The sequence below is a fragment of the Pan paniscus genome, chromosome 13 (genome assembly GCF_029289425.2).
Source record: "Pan paniscus chromosome 13, NHGRI_mPanPan1-v2.0_pri, whole genome shotgun sequence".
NCBI lineage: Eukaryota > Metazoa > Chordata > Mammalia > Primates > Hominidae > Pan > Pan paniscus.
Genome location: NC_073262.2, coordinates 37,866,387 through 37,883,380, shown reverse-complemented (window position 1 = coordinate 37,883,380; position 16,994 = coordinate 37,866,387). Strand labels below are relative to the sequence as shown.

The 16,994-nt window shown below is 34.1% G+C and overlaps 1 protein-coding gene across 1 annotated transcript in view; it reads left to right on the top strand.

Annotated features, from left to right (window-relative positions):
• The window catches only part of THSD7B (thrombospondin type 1 domain containing 7B), a 914,353-nt gene that overhangs the window by 284,944 nt on the left and 612,415 nt on the right, over window positions 1-16,994 (top strand). Inside the window, exon 3 of the mRNA XM_024927960.4 lies at window positions 3,533-4,343. Within this exon, the coding sequence (XP_024783728.3) occupies window positions 3,533-4,343 (811 nt within the window). The remainder of the gene's footprint in view (window positions 1-3,532; window positions 4,344-16,994) is intronic.

The following is a 16,994-nucleotide window of genomic DNA, read 5'->3' as shown; positions in this document are numbered from 1 at the left end:
GTCTTGTTTGTAATTTGTTTTTCATTTATTCCATGTGTGCACAATTCAGTTTGCATTTGCTTGTTATTTACATGTTTTTTGGTTGTCCTCAAAGTTTGCTTTAATATAAGGAGGAACTATTCTAGTTTGACTCTGCCTTTCTAAATGTCCTGACCAAGGTTTATTAACATGCATGTGTCTTACCTCACAAGAGCCAGTATCCTAAATTTCCAGGCCAAGGAGTGGGGAGTAATTGTTTACATACTGCCTTCATTACCTGTTCTACTCATACCCAAATGAATGTTAACATATATAGCATAATATTGAATTAACTCATATCCAAAATTAATATAGCTTAATATTCCTTTGGATAATTTTTAGAGTTAATATTGGATATGAGTTAATCCAAAATTAACTCACATCCAAATAGGAGATCATGGCTAAGCTAAGAAACATCTTCAAATATAGCAATTTTAATTACTTAATAGTTATCCTTTTTTCCTCCAATGATGCAGAAAAAATTTTGCTGCTTGATAAAATTCTTCATTTGATCTTAGCCAAAAGGCTAAGGAATTATTTGGAAAAATTCTGTAAAGAAAGAGGAGATGAAATCTAAGGGAAGAATAATATTTCTAAAGTTTAAAATAGTAATGATTTCAAATAACCAAAAAAGAGATAGCTTATTTTGAAAGTGGAGAATTTATAATAAAAAAAAATAAGAGAATGTCATAGTCAAATGCTTTAAAAGTAAAGACAAGAGTTACTTGGCCAGATATTCTAAATGAATTAAGTGTAATATTAACTTTTGAAGATTGATCAGAAATAGGTCCAACTTTTCTGATCTTACTTTCATTAATCCATGCAAAAAAAATCCTGAGTGGAAAATTGTGTATGCTTAATACCTAATCAAATAGAGATAAACTGACAGCCATTACTTAAAAATCCACAGTGCTCTACAAAAAAAAATTTCCTTTAACTTTATCCAATAACTGTTTTATATTATTCAAGATTAATTTTAGATTTTAAAGTTTTCTGTGTTTGTATATATTTTGAAATAGTCCTTTACTGAGTAACTGTGGGAATTTCGGGGCAATAATAAAAATTTATATGAATGGTCTGACATGATGGACAATGAATAGAACACTTAAACTGAAACTTCTCTAGAACATTAGGACAGAGAAAGCCTCCCAGTCACTTTCAAGTAACAAGAAACATCTCAATTTGCAAAGTAAAGAATTGTGAGTAATCTACATTACCAGAATTGTGGGTGGCTGATTAAGTCAGCCCATGCTAAGATCGCCATTTTCAACACATGTTCTCTATACTATAAGCAGTCTGTGCTGGGACAACAGACTGGAGGAAGGTAGTGGGCAAACTCAGGGGCATTTTGGTAATGAAAGCTGACCTGCTCCAGTGAAACCTGTTCTGTTTCAGCAAGAGAAGTCTCTAGTATGTTTTCTATGTTAATCTCTCTCACAAAGTGGCAGAAGGCATTGACATGCTATTGCCAAGAATGCCAGGTGTATATGGCTAGAACAGGGATGTGAGGAAGAACTGAGATGACTAGTTGCATTAGAACCAGATCCTTTTGTCCTACTAAAGTGACAGATCCTCATTTTAGTGTGTGGCCCCAGTGCAGATAACCTGCTTCTCTGGGGATGTATATGTTTCTTCCTAAATGCATGTGACTACGTACATGTCTACTATTTGTACAAATGTAGTGGATGCTAATGAAAATATTTTTCATGGAGTAATTAAACATCATTTGGGGCAGCTGGTCAGATTCAGGGAAACAGAGAGAGCTTGTGTAAATTCATATGCCTCTTAGGGTCTGAAGTGCCTTATGATCATCACAGTCCTGAGACAGGGGCAAAGGTACCTAGTTAAGCTGATAAAACTTTTTTTTTTTTTTAAATTTTAAGTTCTGGGATATGTGGGCTGAACATGCAGGTTTGTTACATAGGTATACATGTGCCATGGTGGTTTGCTGCACCTGTCAACCCGTCATCTAGGTTTTAAGACCCGCATGCATTAGGTATTCGTCTTAATGCTCTCCCCACCCTTGCCCCCCATACCCCGACAGGCCCTGGTGGGTGATATTCCCCTCCCTGTGTCCATGTGTTCTCATTGTTCAACTCCCACTTATGAGTGAGAACATGCAGTGTTTGGTTTTCTATTCCTGTGTTCGTTTGCTGAGGATGATGGTTTCCAGCTTCATCCACGTCCCTGTGAAGGACATGAACTCATTCTTTTTTATGGCTGCATAGTATTCCATGGTGTACGTGTGCCACATTTTCTTTATCCGGTCTATAATTGATGGGCATTTGGGTTGGTTCCAAGTCTTTGCTATTGTGAATAGTGCTGCAATAAACATACGTGTGCATGTGTCTTTACAGTAGAATGATTTATAATCCTTTGGGATCAATCCTTTATACCCAGTAATGAGATTGCTGGGTTGAATGGTATTTCTGGTTCTAGATCCTTGAGGAATCACCACACTGTCTTTCACTATGGTTGAACTAATTTACACTCCCACCAACAGGTTCAGATTACGTATTTAAATAAAATGAAAGAGAAGAAACTATTTTTTTCATTGTTGTTGACACAAAATGTGATTACTTACTGTCCTTGTGAAAAGATACCAACTTTCTGGATAAGGCCTGCTGGTATGTCTGTAGATGAGATGCAAAAAATATGATAAACGTCAATGGGCAGCTCCCTCATCTGTCCATTTCTTGGACTCTTACCTACACAAATGAATTAGTTAATTAAAAGATCTGGCATATTACAAGCTAATGTTGGAAACTTTACCTGGAGTCAGTACCCATCAGAAATCAAAATGAGTACACTTCAAGGATTCTAGGGGCACAATTTCCAGAGACAATTCAGTGCTGCTGCTTCTCTTATTACCTTACCTTTCCCCTGCACCCCATTGTTATTTTCATGCAATTCTCTCTGCAAGTACTAACCAAAACTGAGGACAATTATTTTGAAAATGAAAATAGGATACTTTGGCAACTTAGGGTGTTAAACATATCTCTCTTCTGAGCTTCTTAGAGTTTGAGCTGAAAGACTGGAAATATGAAAAATTCTACTTTATTAAAATCCTGGCTTTAGGGCTTTTCTTTTGAATGAAACACCACCTCAGTGGAAAGTATTAATATTGAGTTAGATGTATAGGCTTTGGAACGTAGTAGTTATAATGGTACCAATCATTTATTAAATTTGTATTGTCTACTTGACACATTGTATCATTTATCTTCAGAGCAATTCTACAAGTCCGTGCTTTTATTATCTTCTACCTTATATAGGTGAGGAACTTTCTAAGGCTTAGAAAGTTGAAATAATTCATCCAAGTTTACATTACTGATGGAATGCTTATTTCAACAAGAGTGTCCATATTCTGAACCACTAAATTATGTTGTCTCTGTTCCACCAAAATTCCTAATTTCATACTGCTTGTGTTGGAAAGTGTGTTAATTGACATCTACTTACCTGTGAATTGCTGAATGTAATCTCTGAGTAATTAACATCCTTGTTTTTCTGCCTGTAGGTCCCTGGGGAAGGTGTACAGGAGACTGTGGTCCCGGAGGAGTCCAGAGTCGGGCAGTGTGGTGTTTTCATGTTGACGGGTGGACGAGTCACCTGTCTAACTGTGGTGAGAGCAACAGGCCTCCAAAGGAAAGAAGTTGTTTCCGAGTCTGTGACTGGCACAGTGACCTCTTTCAGTGGGAGGTTTCTGACTGGCACCACTGTGTGCTTGTTCCTTACGCTCGCGGTGAAGTCAAGCCTCGGATTGCAGAGTGTGTGACGGCTCAGCATGGACTGCAGCACCGGATGGTGCGCTGCATTCAGAAGCTGAACCGAACTGTGGTTGCAAATGAAATATGCGAACACTTTGCCCCTCAGCCTCCTACAGAACAGGCTTGCCTCATTCCTTGTCCCCGGGATTGTGTAGTATCTGAGTTCTTACCATGGTCCAACTGTAGCAAGGGATGTGGGAAGAAATTGCAGCATAGAACTCGCGCGGTCATAGCTCCCCCTCTCTTTGGTGGTTTGCAATGTCCAAATCTGACTGAGTCAAGAGCCTGTGATGCTTCCATTTCCTGTCCTCTTGGGGAAGAGGAATATACATTTAGCCTTAAGGTTGGACCATGGAGTAAATGCAGACTGCCTCATCTTAAAGAAATTAATCCAAGCGGAAGAACTGTTCTGGATTTTAACTCTGATTCAAATGAGCGAGTCACCTTTAAGCATCAAAGTTACAAAGCACATCATCATTCGAAGTCTTGGGCAATAGAGATAGGTTATCAAACCCGGCAGGTTTCGTGTACAAGAAGTGATGGACAAAATGCTATGTTAAGGTAGGAGACCTTTGATGCTTGAATTTGATTCACCTAAAATATTTTATAGTGCAACTTTATAAAGCTTCTTTATGATTTTCTACAAAGCGAAAATGGCAACGAGGTTTATAATTTAGGTTTTTAGAAGTTTCATGTAAGAAATTTTTAATTTCACTGGGAGGTTTTCAAAATTGCATAGTTTAGACCAAGCAGTGTTCTAGCATTCTTGTGTGATTAGTAATGCAATTATATATATAGGATAAGTCATATATTTCCACATTTTATCAAGACAGTAACTAGTATAAAAATAGATCTGCCATTACAACAGTGATAGAAGACTAAGGGGCTTCTCATAATGATAAAAATTCAGGTTCAATTTCAAATGTGGGATATGAATTATGTAAATATTTTTGTTTTTCAGAACATTTGTCCTTTAAAATTTTATTTTTGTTTTTATTTGTTTACTTTTGTTTTCACTGTTATCAACATTCTTTGACATCTGTGTTGTACATTTTTTATACTAGCAATAATACTGAAAAGTTGTTCCAAGAGTGCTTTCTTTGGCATTATTTTGATAAAGGTATTAACTTGCACAAGCAGTAATTAGAATGACCTACTGGAGAAGAAATAAACTATTAAAGCAACAGCTTAGGTTTCAAATTTATGCTTGTTTTATTTTAAATTGTAGTCTAAAACATCATGACATAAACTCACAGAAATATATTGAAAGTAGTATTTGTTTAATTTTACCCCAGAGGGTCTTAAATGAAGCATTTGTGTATTACTAAGTTTCTTCCAAATTAAGATGCCTTTCAATAGTACTTAAATTACCAAACAACATAATGCTTGTCTTTAGAATTAATCATTCTCATCAGTTGCTGCCTTCTTGGGATCCACAGCTGACCAGGAGATGCCCAGAAGACTACCACTGTTGTTTATGAACAAAGTAATGTGATGATTGTTTTTTTTTCCATTTGACTTCACAAATGAGTATATTTTATCCTTGATGCTTCGTTCTGATTTATGCCATATGAAATTGGCAAGTCCATTGAAGAATGATTTGCAGCTTTTTATTGCCTACTTCTTTGAAGTCCAGATTAAGCAAAAGATTCATGCAATTTGTTTGAATGTGTGTGGGGTTGTGTAAATACATTGTTTTCTTAATATTCCATACTGTATTGCTGAAGTGAGCATTACATAGAATCTTTTCATTTTGTTTGTGCATTTTTGCAGTGTTTTTCTTTTTTTAGTAGACTTGATTTTTCAGATCAATTTTTAAGTTTTCAGAAAAAGTGAGTGAAAGTACTGAGTTCCTGTATACTCCCTGTCTCCAACATATAGTTTTTTCCTATTATTAACATCTTGCATTCATGTGATAGTTTCATAAACAAACATTTCATAGTTACATACACAAACATTGAGTGCATAACACAGTTCAAATTGTGTTCCCCTCCCCAAATTTATGTATCAAAATTCTAACCATGAGTGTAATGTTTTTAGGAGGCATGGGGCCTTTGGGAGGTAATTATGTCGTGATGATGCAGTTCTCATAGATGGGATTAGTGCGCCATGAGAGCTTCCTCTCACTCTTTTTCTGCCATTTGAGGATACAATGTGAAGTCAGCAGTCTGCAAGCCAGAAGAGAGAACCCACCAGAATGTGACTATGCTGGTACCCTGGTCTCAGACTTCCAGCCTCTAGAACTGTGAGAAATAGATTTCTGTTGTTTTTTAAGCCTTCCAGCTTCTGGTACTTTGTTATAGCAGCTTGAATTGCCGAATACTAACTGTTATAAAAATAAATACCATAGTTTGGGAATTTAAATGAGAAATTTATTTCCACAGTTCTGGAGGCTGGAAAGTCCAAATTCAAGGTGTGTCTTGATTTAGTTCGTGATGAAGGTTGTCTTCTTGTCTTAAAGATGGCCATCTTCTTGCTGTGTCCTCACATGGTGGGGGAGAGAGAGAAAAAAAGAGAGCACTCTGTGTCTCTTCTTATAAGGGCACCAATCCTATCACAAGGGCTCCACTCTCATGACCTGATTACATTAGAAAGTTCCCATATTCAAAATGGAGGTTAGAGTTTCAACATTTGAATTTTGGAGGAACACAATTCAGTGTGCAGCAGGTACATTGGTTACAATTGATGAGCTAATATTGATACATTACTATTAATAAAGACTATAGTTTACATTAGGATTCACCCTTTGTATGTACATTCTATTGGTTTGACAAATGAATAATGACATGGATCCACCATTACAGTATCATATAGAGTAGTTTTACTCCCCTAAGTATCCCTTGTACTCTATTTACTCATCCTTCCCTCTCTCCCTGAGAACCCCTGGCAACTACTCACCATTTTACTGACTGTCCCCAAAGTTTTGCCTTTTTAAAAAATGTTATATAGTTAGAATTATATATGTAGCTTTTTCTGGTTGACTTAGTTCACTTTGCAATATGCATTTAAGTTTGCTCCATCCATGTCTGTTTGTGACTTGGTAGCTTATTTCTTTTTATCACTGAATAATATTCCATTTTGTGGTACTATAGTTTGTTCATTCACGTACTGAAGTACATCTTGGTTGCTATCAAGTTTTGGCAATTTTGAATAAAGCTGCTATAAAAGTTTATGTGTGTAATTTTTTGTGACCATAGGTTTTCAAGTCATTTGGGTTAATATCAAGTAGTGCAATTGCTGTATGGTATAGCAAGAGTATGTTTAGTTTTGTAAGAAACTGCCCAGCTGTCTTCCAGAATGGCTGTGCCACTTTGCAATGCCACCAGCAATTAGTGGAAGTTCTATTTTGTCACATCACTGGGATTTGTTGTCAGTATTTTGGAGTTTTGCCATTCGAATAGGTGTGTAATGGTATCTCATTGTTTTAAATTGCAATTCCTTAATGACATGATGCTGAACATCTTTTCATACACTTGCTTGCCATCTGTATATATTATTTGATAAGTTGTCTATTCAGATGTTTTGTGTATTTTTTAATTGAGTTGTTTGTTTTCTTATTGTTGAATTTTAAGAGTTACTTGTATATTTTGGATACAAGTCTTTTATCAGATATGTCTTTTGCAAATATTTTTGACAGTCTATGATTTGTGTTTTCATTTTCTTGATGGTTTTGTTCACAGAGAAAATATTTTTAATTTTAATGAAGTCCAACTTCTCAATATTTTTTCAAGGATCTTTTTTTTTGGTGTTGTTTAAAAATATCACTAAACCCAAAGTCAACTGAATTTTTCCCTTATATTTTCTTCTATGAGTTGCATAATTTTGTTTATTATATTTAGATCTATCATTCATTTTGAAGTTTTTTGGTGAAAGGTATACGGTCTATGTCTGCATTCTTTTTTAAAAAGATTATTATATGTTCAGTTGTTCCAGCACCATTTATTGTAAAGAATATCTTCTCTCTATTGAGTTACCTACGCTTTTTTGACAAAGATCAGTTGACTATGTTGGTATGAGTCTGTTCTATGCCTTTAATTTTTATTCTATTTTACTATCTATTATTTGTTAGTAACACAATGTTATGAGTAATGTAGTTTTATAGTAAATTGTAAAGCAGAGAAGTGTCAGTCTTCCTAATTTTTTTCTTCCTATGTGTTGGCTGCTCTGAATCTTTTGCTTTTTCATATAAACTTTGGAACTACTTTTTGATATCCACAAAATAACTTTCCAAGATTTTGATTGGGATTGCATGTAATGTAAGATCAATTTGGGAAGAACTAATATATTGATAATACTGAGTCATCCTATTCTGGTTCATAGGATATCTCTCCATTTATTTAATTCTTGTTTATTTTGTCAGGGTCTTGGAGGGTTTTTTAAAAAATATATCTTGTACATATTATGTCAGATTTATATAAATTTACCTTTTTTGGTGCTAACATAAATGGTATTGTGTTTTTAATTTCATATTCCAATTGTGCATTGCTGGTATAACAAGAAAACCGTTAACTTTTTATATTAACCTTGCATCCTGCAACTTTGTTATAGTCACTTATTATCCAGAGATTTTCATTGCTGTAGTTGTTGATTTTTTGAGATTACTTACATAAATAAGCATGTCAGCATGTCATCTGCAAAAAAAAAAAAAAGGAAAAATTATTGCTTTCTTTCCAATCTGAATATGTTTTCTTTATTTTATTTTCTTGTCTTCATTAGCCAAAACTTCCAGTACAATGTTATACAGGAGTGATGAGAAAGGACATTCTTTTTTTTTGTACTGGGAAAGAAATCTATGCTGTCACTATTAAGTGTTTTGTTAGCTATAGGTTTTTTTTTTTTTGTAGGTGTTTTGATCAAGTCAAGGAAGTTCCCCTTCATTCTTAGTTTTCTGAGAATTTTCCTTATAAATAATCATTAGATTTTGTTAAATATTTTTCTGCATCTGTTGATCTGATTATATGATTTTTGTTCATTAGCCTGTTTATGTTATGGATTACATTAATTGATTTTCAAATGTTGAACCAGCCTTGTGTATGTGGAAAAAATCCCACTTAGCTGCGACGTAAATTCCTTTTATATAGTGTTGGATTTGACTTGCTAGTATTTTTTTGAGACTTATTCCATGTATGTTTATGAGAAATGTTGATCTTTGTTGTCCTTACTTGTAATGTCTTTATTGTGATGTTAGGGTAATGCTGCCCTCTTCAAATGAATTGGAAAGTATTTTCTGTGCTTTCATTTTCTGAAAGAAATTGTTGAGAATTGGTATAATTTTCCCTTGTATGTTTGGTAGTGAACCCTCTGGACCTCATGCTTTCTGATTTGGAAAGTTACTAAATACTGGTTTAATTTCTTTTAACAGATTTAGGACTATTCGTATCATTGATTTCTCTTTGTGTGTTTTGCTAGATTTTGTCTTTCAAGGAATTGGCTCATTTCATCTAGATTATCAAATTTAGGGACATAGAGTTGTTCATAATATCCCTTTTTCCTTTTAATAGCTATGGGATTATTAATGATTACCCTTCTTACGTTTCCAGTATTAATAATTTGTATCCTCTCTTTTTTTTCCTAACCTGGCTAGAGGTTCATTAATTTTATCAGTGCTTTTAAAAACCAGCTTTTGGTTTTGTTGATTTTTTTCTACTGATTTTTTTTCTAATTTCATTGATTTTGACTCTGATTTTATTATTTCCTTTCTTCTGCTTACTTTAGATTTAATTGCTCTTCTTTTTCTAGTTTCCTAAGGTGGAAACTTAGGTTACTCATTTGAGATCTCTCTTCTTTACTATTAGATGCATTCAATTTCCTCAAGCCCTTTCTCTTTGTTCCACAAATTCTGATAATTTGCATTATTTTCATGTAGTTCTAAATATTTTTGCATTTCTCTTGAGATTTTCTTGATCCATGTGTTATTTAAGAGTGTCTTGTTTAATCTCTATATATTTTGGGGTTCTCTATTTTGTTATTAATTTTAGTTTAATTCCATTGTGTCCTGGGAGCATATGTTGTATGATTTCTATTCTTTTAGATTTGTTAAGGTGTGTTTCATGGCCCAGAAATATGGCTTATCTTGAATATTTTACGTGAACTCGAGAAGAATGTGTGTACTCTGCTGTAGTTGGATAAAATATTCTATAAATGTCAATTATATCCAGTTGATTGATGGTGCTGTTCAGTTCAACTATGTTCTTACTGATGTTATTCCTGATGGATCTGTCGATTACTAGAGAGGAGTGTTGAGGTCTCCAAAAACCATACAAATTTTGTCTATTTGCAGTTATAACAGACTTTGCCTCATAGATTTTGACACTCTGTTGTTAGATAATACATATTAATGACTGCTATATCTTATTGGAGAAATAATCTCTTTATTATTATGTAATGCCCACCCCCACCTTAATCCCTGACAATTTTCTTTGCTCTAAATTCTCCATTGTCTGGAATTATGATACCTACTCCACCTTTTTTTGATTAATGCTAGCATAGTATATCTATGCTTACTGACAAAAAGTGTATTCATCTGTCTTGTAGATAACATATAATTGGATGCTGTTTATTATTCACTCTGACAGTCTGTCTTTTAATTAGTGTATTTAGACCATTTATGCTTATAGTGATCATCAATACAATTGTATTAATATTTACTGTGGTCATTATTTTTCATTTATTGTCCTTGTTCTTTGCTCCTTTTTAATTTTAATTTATTATTTTTTATTTAATTTTTAGCTTTTGTAGGTGCATAGTAGGTGTATATATTTATGGGTTACATGAGATATTTTGATACAAGCATGCAATGCATTATAATCATATCAGGGTAAATGGAGTATTTATCACCTCAAGCATTTATCCTTTGTGTGATAAACAATCCAGTTATACTCAGCTATTTTAAAATGCACAATTAAATTATTTTTTACTATATCACTGTGTTTTGCTAGCGATTACTAGGTTGTATTCATTCTTTCTAACTGTTAGTGTGTGCCCATTAATCTCCATTTTCCCCAATCACCACTACTCTTCCCAGACTCTGGAAACCAGCCTCTATTCTCTAGCTCCATGAGTTCAATTGTTTTAATTTTTAGTTGTCACAGGTAAGTGAGAACATGCAAAGCTCGTCTGTCTGTGCCTGGCCATTTAACTTAACAACTTCCAGTTCCATCCATGTTGGTGCAGATGACAGGATCTCATTTGTTTTTATAGCTGACTAGGACTCCATTGTGTATATGTACCACATTTTCTTTATTCATTTGTTGATGGACACTTGGGTTGCTTCCAAATCTTGACTATTGTGGACAGTGCTACAGTAAATATGGGAGTTCAGCTATCTCTTTTATGTACTGATTTCCTTTCTTTTGTGTCCATAGCAGTGGGATTGCTAGATAGTACGGTAGGTCTATTTTTAGTTTTTCGAGGAGCCTCTAAACTGTTCTCCATAGTGGTTGTACTATGTTCCAACCAACAGTGTACAGTGATTCCCTTTTCTCCACATCCTCACCAGCATTTGTTATTGCTTGTCATTTGTATAAAACTCATTTTAACTGGGATGAGATGATATCTCATTTTAATTTTGATTTGCATTTCTCTGATGATCAGTGATGCTGAGCACCTTTTCATATGCCTGTTTGTCATTTCTATGTATTCTTTTGAGAAATGTCTATTAAGACCTTTTGCTCATTTTTAAATTGTATTATTATATTTTTTCCTATTGAGTTGTTTGAGCTTCTTATGTAATCTGGTTATTAATCCCTTGTTAGACTGGTAGTTTGCAAAAAATTTCTCTTATCCTGTGGATTTTCTCATCAGTTTGTTGATTGTTTCCTTTGCTGTACAGAGGCTTTTTAACTTGATGTGATATAATTTGTCCATCTTCTCTTTGATTGCCTGTGTTTTATTATTCAAGAATCTTTGCCCATTTCAATGTTTGAAGAGTTTCCTCAGTGTTTTTTTTTATTCTTTTTGCAGTCATTTCATAGTTTGAGGTCTTGGGTTTAATTCTTTAATTTTTATTTGATTTTTTTGTATGGTGAGACATAGGGGTCTAGTTTCATTCTTCTGCGTAGGGATATCCAGTTTTCCTAGCACAATTTATTGAAGAGACTGTCCTTTCCTCAGTGCATGTTCTTGATACCTTTGTCAAAAATGAATTCATTGTAGATGTATGGGTTTATTTCTGGGTTCTCTACTCTGTTCCAGTGATGTGTATGTCTGCTTTTGTGGCAGTACCATACTGTTTTGTTTACTGTAGTTCTGTAGTATAACTTGAAGTCAGGTAATGTGATTCCTCCAGTTTTTTTTGTTGTTGTTGTTGTTGTTGTTTTTTCAGGTTAGTTTTGCCTATTCTGGGTCTTTTATGGTTCCATATGAGTTTTCAGATTGTTTTTGCTATTTCTGTGAAAAATGTTATTGATATTTTCATAGGGATTGCACTAAATCTATAGATTACTTTGAGTAATAGAGACATTTTAACAATATTGACTCTTCCAATCCATGAACAAGGATTATTTTTCCATTTTTTGTGCCCTCTTCAATTTTCTCCTTTGGTGTTTTATAGTTTTCATTGTAGAGATCTTTCACTTATTTAAGTTTATTCCTATGTATTTTATTTTATTTGTAGCAATTGTCAGTGGGATTACTTTTTCATTTCTTTTTAAGATTGTTAGCTGTTGTCATATAAAATGCTACTGATTTTTATATGTTGATTTCGTATCCTGTAACTTTACTAAATATATCAGTTTTAATAATTTTTGTGGATTTTTTCAGTTTTTCCAAATATAAGATTATGTTATCTGCAAACAAGGATAATTTGACTTCTTCCTTTCTCGGTTGTCCTTTATTTTTTTCTCTTGTCTGATTGCTCCAAGACTTTCAGTCCTGTGTTAAATAGCAGTGGTGGCATTGGGCATCCTTGTTGTTTTCAAGATCTTAAAGGAAAGGCTTTCAGTTTTCATTTCACTTATTTATTTCCTCTCTTCCTCTGTCCTCTCTGATTTTAATGGAACATTTTATGTTGTTTGATTTTTTCTTCTTTCTTAGCATATCAGTTATACATATCTTAAACATTTTTTATGGTTTTCTTAGAATTTGCAATGTACATTTACAATTAACCAAAGCCCACTTTCAAATAACACTATATACACTTCACAGGCAGTGTAAGTATCCTATAACGGAGTATTCTGAATTGCTCTCTCCCATCCCTTGCATCATAGCTGTAATTTATTTCACATATATATAACCTATAATTGCCAAATACATTGTTGCTATTATTTGAACAGATTATTATTGTTAGATCAATTTGCATATGAAAAATAAATGACATTTTATTTTCCTTAATTCCTTCTCCAATTGGCAGTTTTTGTTTTCGTAGATCTGAGTTTCTAACCTATATAATTTTCCTCCTCTCTGAAGCTTCTTTTAATACATTTTTTTCAAAGCAAGTCTATTCCTCAATTTTTATATGAGAAAATCTTTATTTCTCCTTTATTTTTGAAGTATAATTTCATTGGATGTAGAATTTAGGTTGATGAGTTTTTACTTTTTTTTTTTTGAGACAGAGTCTGGCTCTGTCTCCCAGGCTGGAGTGTGGTGGCATAATCTTGGCTCACTGCAACTTCTGTCTCCCAGGTTCAAGGAATTCTCCTGCCTCAGACTTCTGAGTAGCTGGGACTACAGTCATGTGCCACCATGTCTGGCTAATTTTTTTGTATTTTTAGTAGAGACGAGGTTTCACCATGTTGGTCAGGCTGGTCTCGAACTCCTGACCTTAAATAATCTGCCCACCTCGGCCTCCCAAAGTGCTGAGATTACAGGCGTGAGCCACTGCACCTGGCTAGGTTTTTGCTTTCAATAGCACATGATCTTGCTTGCATAGTTTGTGAACAGAAGTCTAATGTAACTTTATCCTTCCTTCTCTATAGGTAAGGTGTGTTTTTCTCCCTCTGGCTTCTTGAAATAATTTTTTTCTTTGTCTTTGATGTTCTGCAGTTCAAATATGGTATGCTTGGATGTGGATATTTTTGGTATTTGCCTTGCTTGGATTTTCCCTGAGCTACTGGGATCTATGATTTGGTGTCTGCCATAAATTTTGGAAAATTCTTAGCCATTATTACTTTAAACATCTCTTCTGTTATTTTCTCTCTTTATTTTCCTACTGATATTTCTATTACGTGTAGCTACATCATTTGTAGTCCTACCCATAGTTCTTGGATAGTCTTTTCAGTCTTTTTTAATCCTCTTTGAATTTCAGTTTTAGAAGTTGCTATTGACATTTCATCAAGCTCACTGATTTCCTAGACTCCGTCCAGTCTGTTGATGAGCCTATCAAAGGTACTTTTCAGTACTTTACGATGTTTTTGATTTCTGTCATTTTCTTTAGATTCTTTGTTAGGGTTTCCATCTCACTGCTTACAATACCCATTTGTTCTTGCACATTGTCTACTTTTTCACTAGAACCTTTAGTATGTTAATCACAGTTGTGCTACATTTCCAGTCTGATAATGCTAAAATCTCTGCCATATCTGAATCTCATTTGGATGTTTGCTTTAGCTTTTCAAACTATGCTTTTTGTCTTTTAGTGTGCTGTGTAATGTTTTGTTGAAAGCTGGACATGATGTACCAGGCAAATGGAACGGGGGTAATTAGACCTTTAGTGTGAGGTTGTTATATTTACCTGACTTGGAGGTACACTGTGTTTGCTATAGTTGTAGGTGTCAGGGGCAAAAAATCTCCTTTGGTGTCCTTGTTTTTGTTCATTTTCTGTTGTATTTTTTCTTTTCTGTTGTCTTTGGGTTTTCTTAGAGACTTCTTTCTAAATAAGGTCTGAAACAAGCAATTTTTTCCATTGTAACCCCCTAATATTATTCAGGAGCCCTATTCATGATTGCTAAGTTTCAGGAGTCAGGGAAAGAGTCTTTTGTCCCATGATTAGATTCTCATATTTTGTTAAGCCTATTAAGCCTGTTTGTTAAGACCTTCACAAATTCTTCTCAGTCTCTTCCTATTTTCACTCCCAACTCAGGTAAGACAGGAAGGCTAGAAGGGTATATGCCTTCTTTTATATCAGAGTCTGGTAAAACCCTAGTTTGTTAGGCTTTCCTAAGATAGTTTCCTGTGAGGGCAGAACTAAGAAAAACAGAATTCTCTTGATGTCTTTCAAAATGCCTACTTTTCCTTTCCCCTGCTGAAACATGAAGAAAATTTTTTCTTATCTTCACTGTGAGAACCTGGCAGGGCTACTGAAGGTATACTCACAAAAGTATAGGGTCCCCACTAGAACTGGGCTCCCTTAAAGTTTTTAACTATAAAGACTGTAGACACTGAGCCTCCAGTAAGTTGTCAATCATAGTTAAAGTTTTTCTACTCTGGTCCTGGTTCTAGTAGTGGTTTCTTCTCCTGGCTTTCCTCTGCTATGTTGTGATTCTTTGTATATGCCTTGCCTACTTTGGAGGCAGCCATTTTCTCTATGACTTCGATTCTCTGATGGATCTAAGAAGGGTTATTGATTTTCAGATTGTTTAGCTTTTTTCTTATTGTGAGGAAAGAGTGACAACTTTGAAGTTCCTTACATGCCAGAGTGGAAAGCAGAAGTCACCATTATCTCTTTTGAGTTCTAGACAGCATATTGAACCAAAGCATTTTTCTTTGAATTATCATGTCATGAAATCTATAACTCTCATTTAGTCTTCAAATGACTATGAAATGGTTCATATATTATCATAAAATAATTAGGTTTTAGAAAAATAATCATGTTAGATGAGGACATTTCTACTTCTGTAACTTTCATTGCCAAAAACAAAAATGTTAACTCTTGACAGTTACGTGATCACATAGTTGACATTGCTGTCTCATTTCTGTCCAACTTGATGAGCTATGTTGGCATACTCTACCAGGATTTTTTTGCTAAAAGGCTCAAATTAATCTCTGAAAAGTGACATTTTTCGTGTGTGTATTTGATGCTTTCAGAAAATCATTAATACCTGTGTATACTTATTGACTTCTAGGATGAACTATAGGTTTCCCTAAAATTATTATAATTTGTTCTAAAGTGCAGATTCCTTTTACTCTGTTCATATGCCTAACTTCGGATCTGTTTCCTTTTGGTAGTATCTGTGACACTGTAGGGACAAGTGGCATTCTGTTTCCTCTGTTTTGATTATGGCTACTGTTGGTTATTATGTCATTTGGAACAGGAAGAGCTTGTCTTTACTTCTATAATGTAAACTCCTGTTTGTGACTTGCTGAAAGTCACTTTATCAATCTAGGACACGACAGAGCTTTAATTAATGCCCTTTACTAGCTATCTCATTGATTGCTCTGACTTTTGATAATCGCCTCAAACGATTTTCTTTTCACAGTTATATTTGCAATGTGGTAGGCAGTTGTATTATTCTTGCTGCTACTCTGCTCTCTCATCATTGATTTGCTTCTTGTGCTTAAAGATCTTTTGCTTTTACTTGTCTCAGTGCACGTCCTAATTTTTCTCTTTCATTTTGACAGGAGTTTCTCTGAGGTTCCATTATTACATTTAAAAATAGCTGTCATATAGTCTGTTCATCATTCTTTCTCATATATCAACGATGCTATTATTGACTTTTTATAATACCTTAACTTGTGAAATGCAATAGTCTTCTCTCTTCAGTTTTTATTTTTGTTTTTGTTTCACCTTGTTTCCTTTTTATTTTTTTGGAGTAAAAGTACATCTGAATTAAAATATCTGAGCTATAGACTAGGAAGACTGTTTATATAAATAGGAAAGTGATTCATACTTATTGTTTGGGTGAATAAAAATCATATCACTGGGTTTTACTTTTACTTTGATAGAGAGGAACATTTGGTTTGGGCATCCTTTTAAGAGCTATGATTATTTGGTACATGTTAACCATCTTTCAATTCTCAGAACACTTTAGTTAAATGAATGCACTGTGACTTCCTCATTAAGGAGTGACTGAAGGATAATAAATTTTAAGACGATTTTTTAAAAAGCCATCATCTCTAAAGCTCACTCCTCATTGTTCCCTTGTTTTTTGTATCTACTGTTAAAGGAGATTTAAATTTTACATTGCTATTCCTCCTTAAACATAAATAAAAATAAGTCCCCAAACAACATGTCTTTTTCATAATTTGTTCTTTGAAAGTAGTAGAAATGTATATATTTATATGATTTCTACTGTAAACATATATTACATATAAAATATATAACTATACATATAAAACATA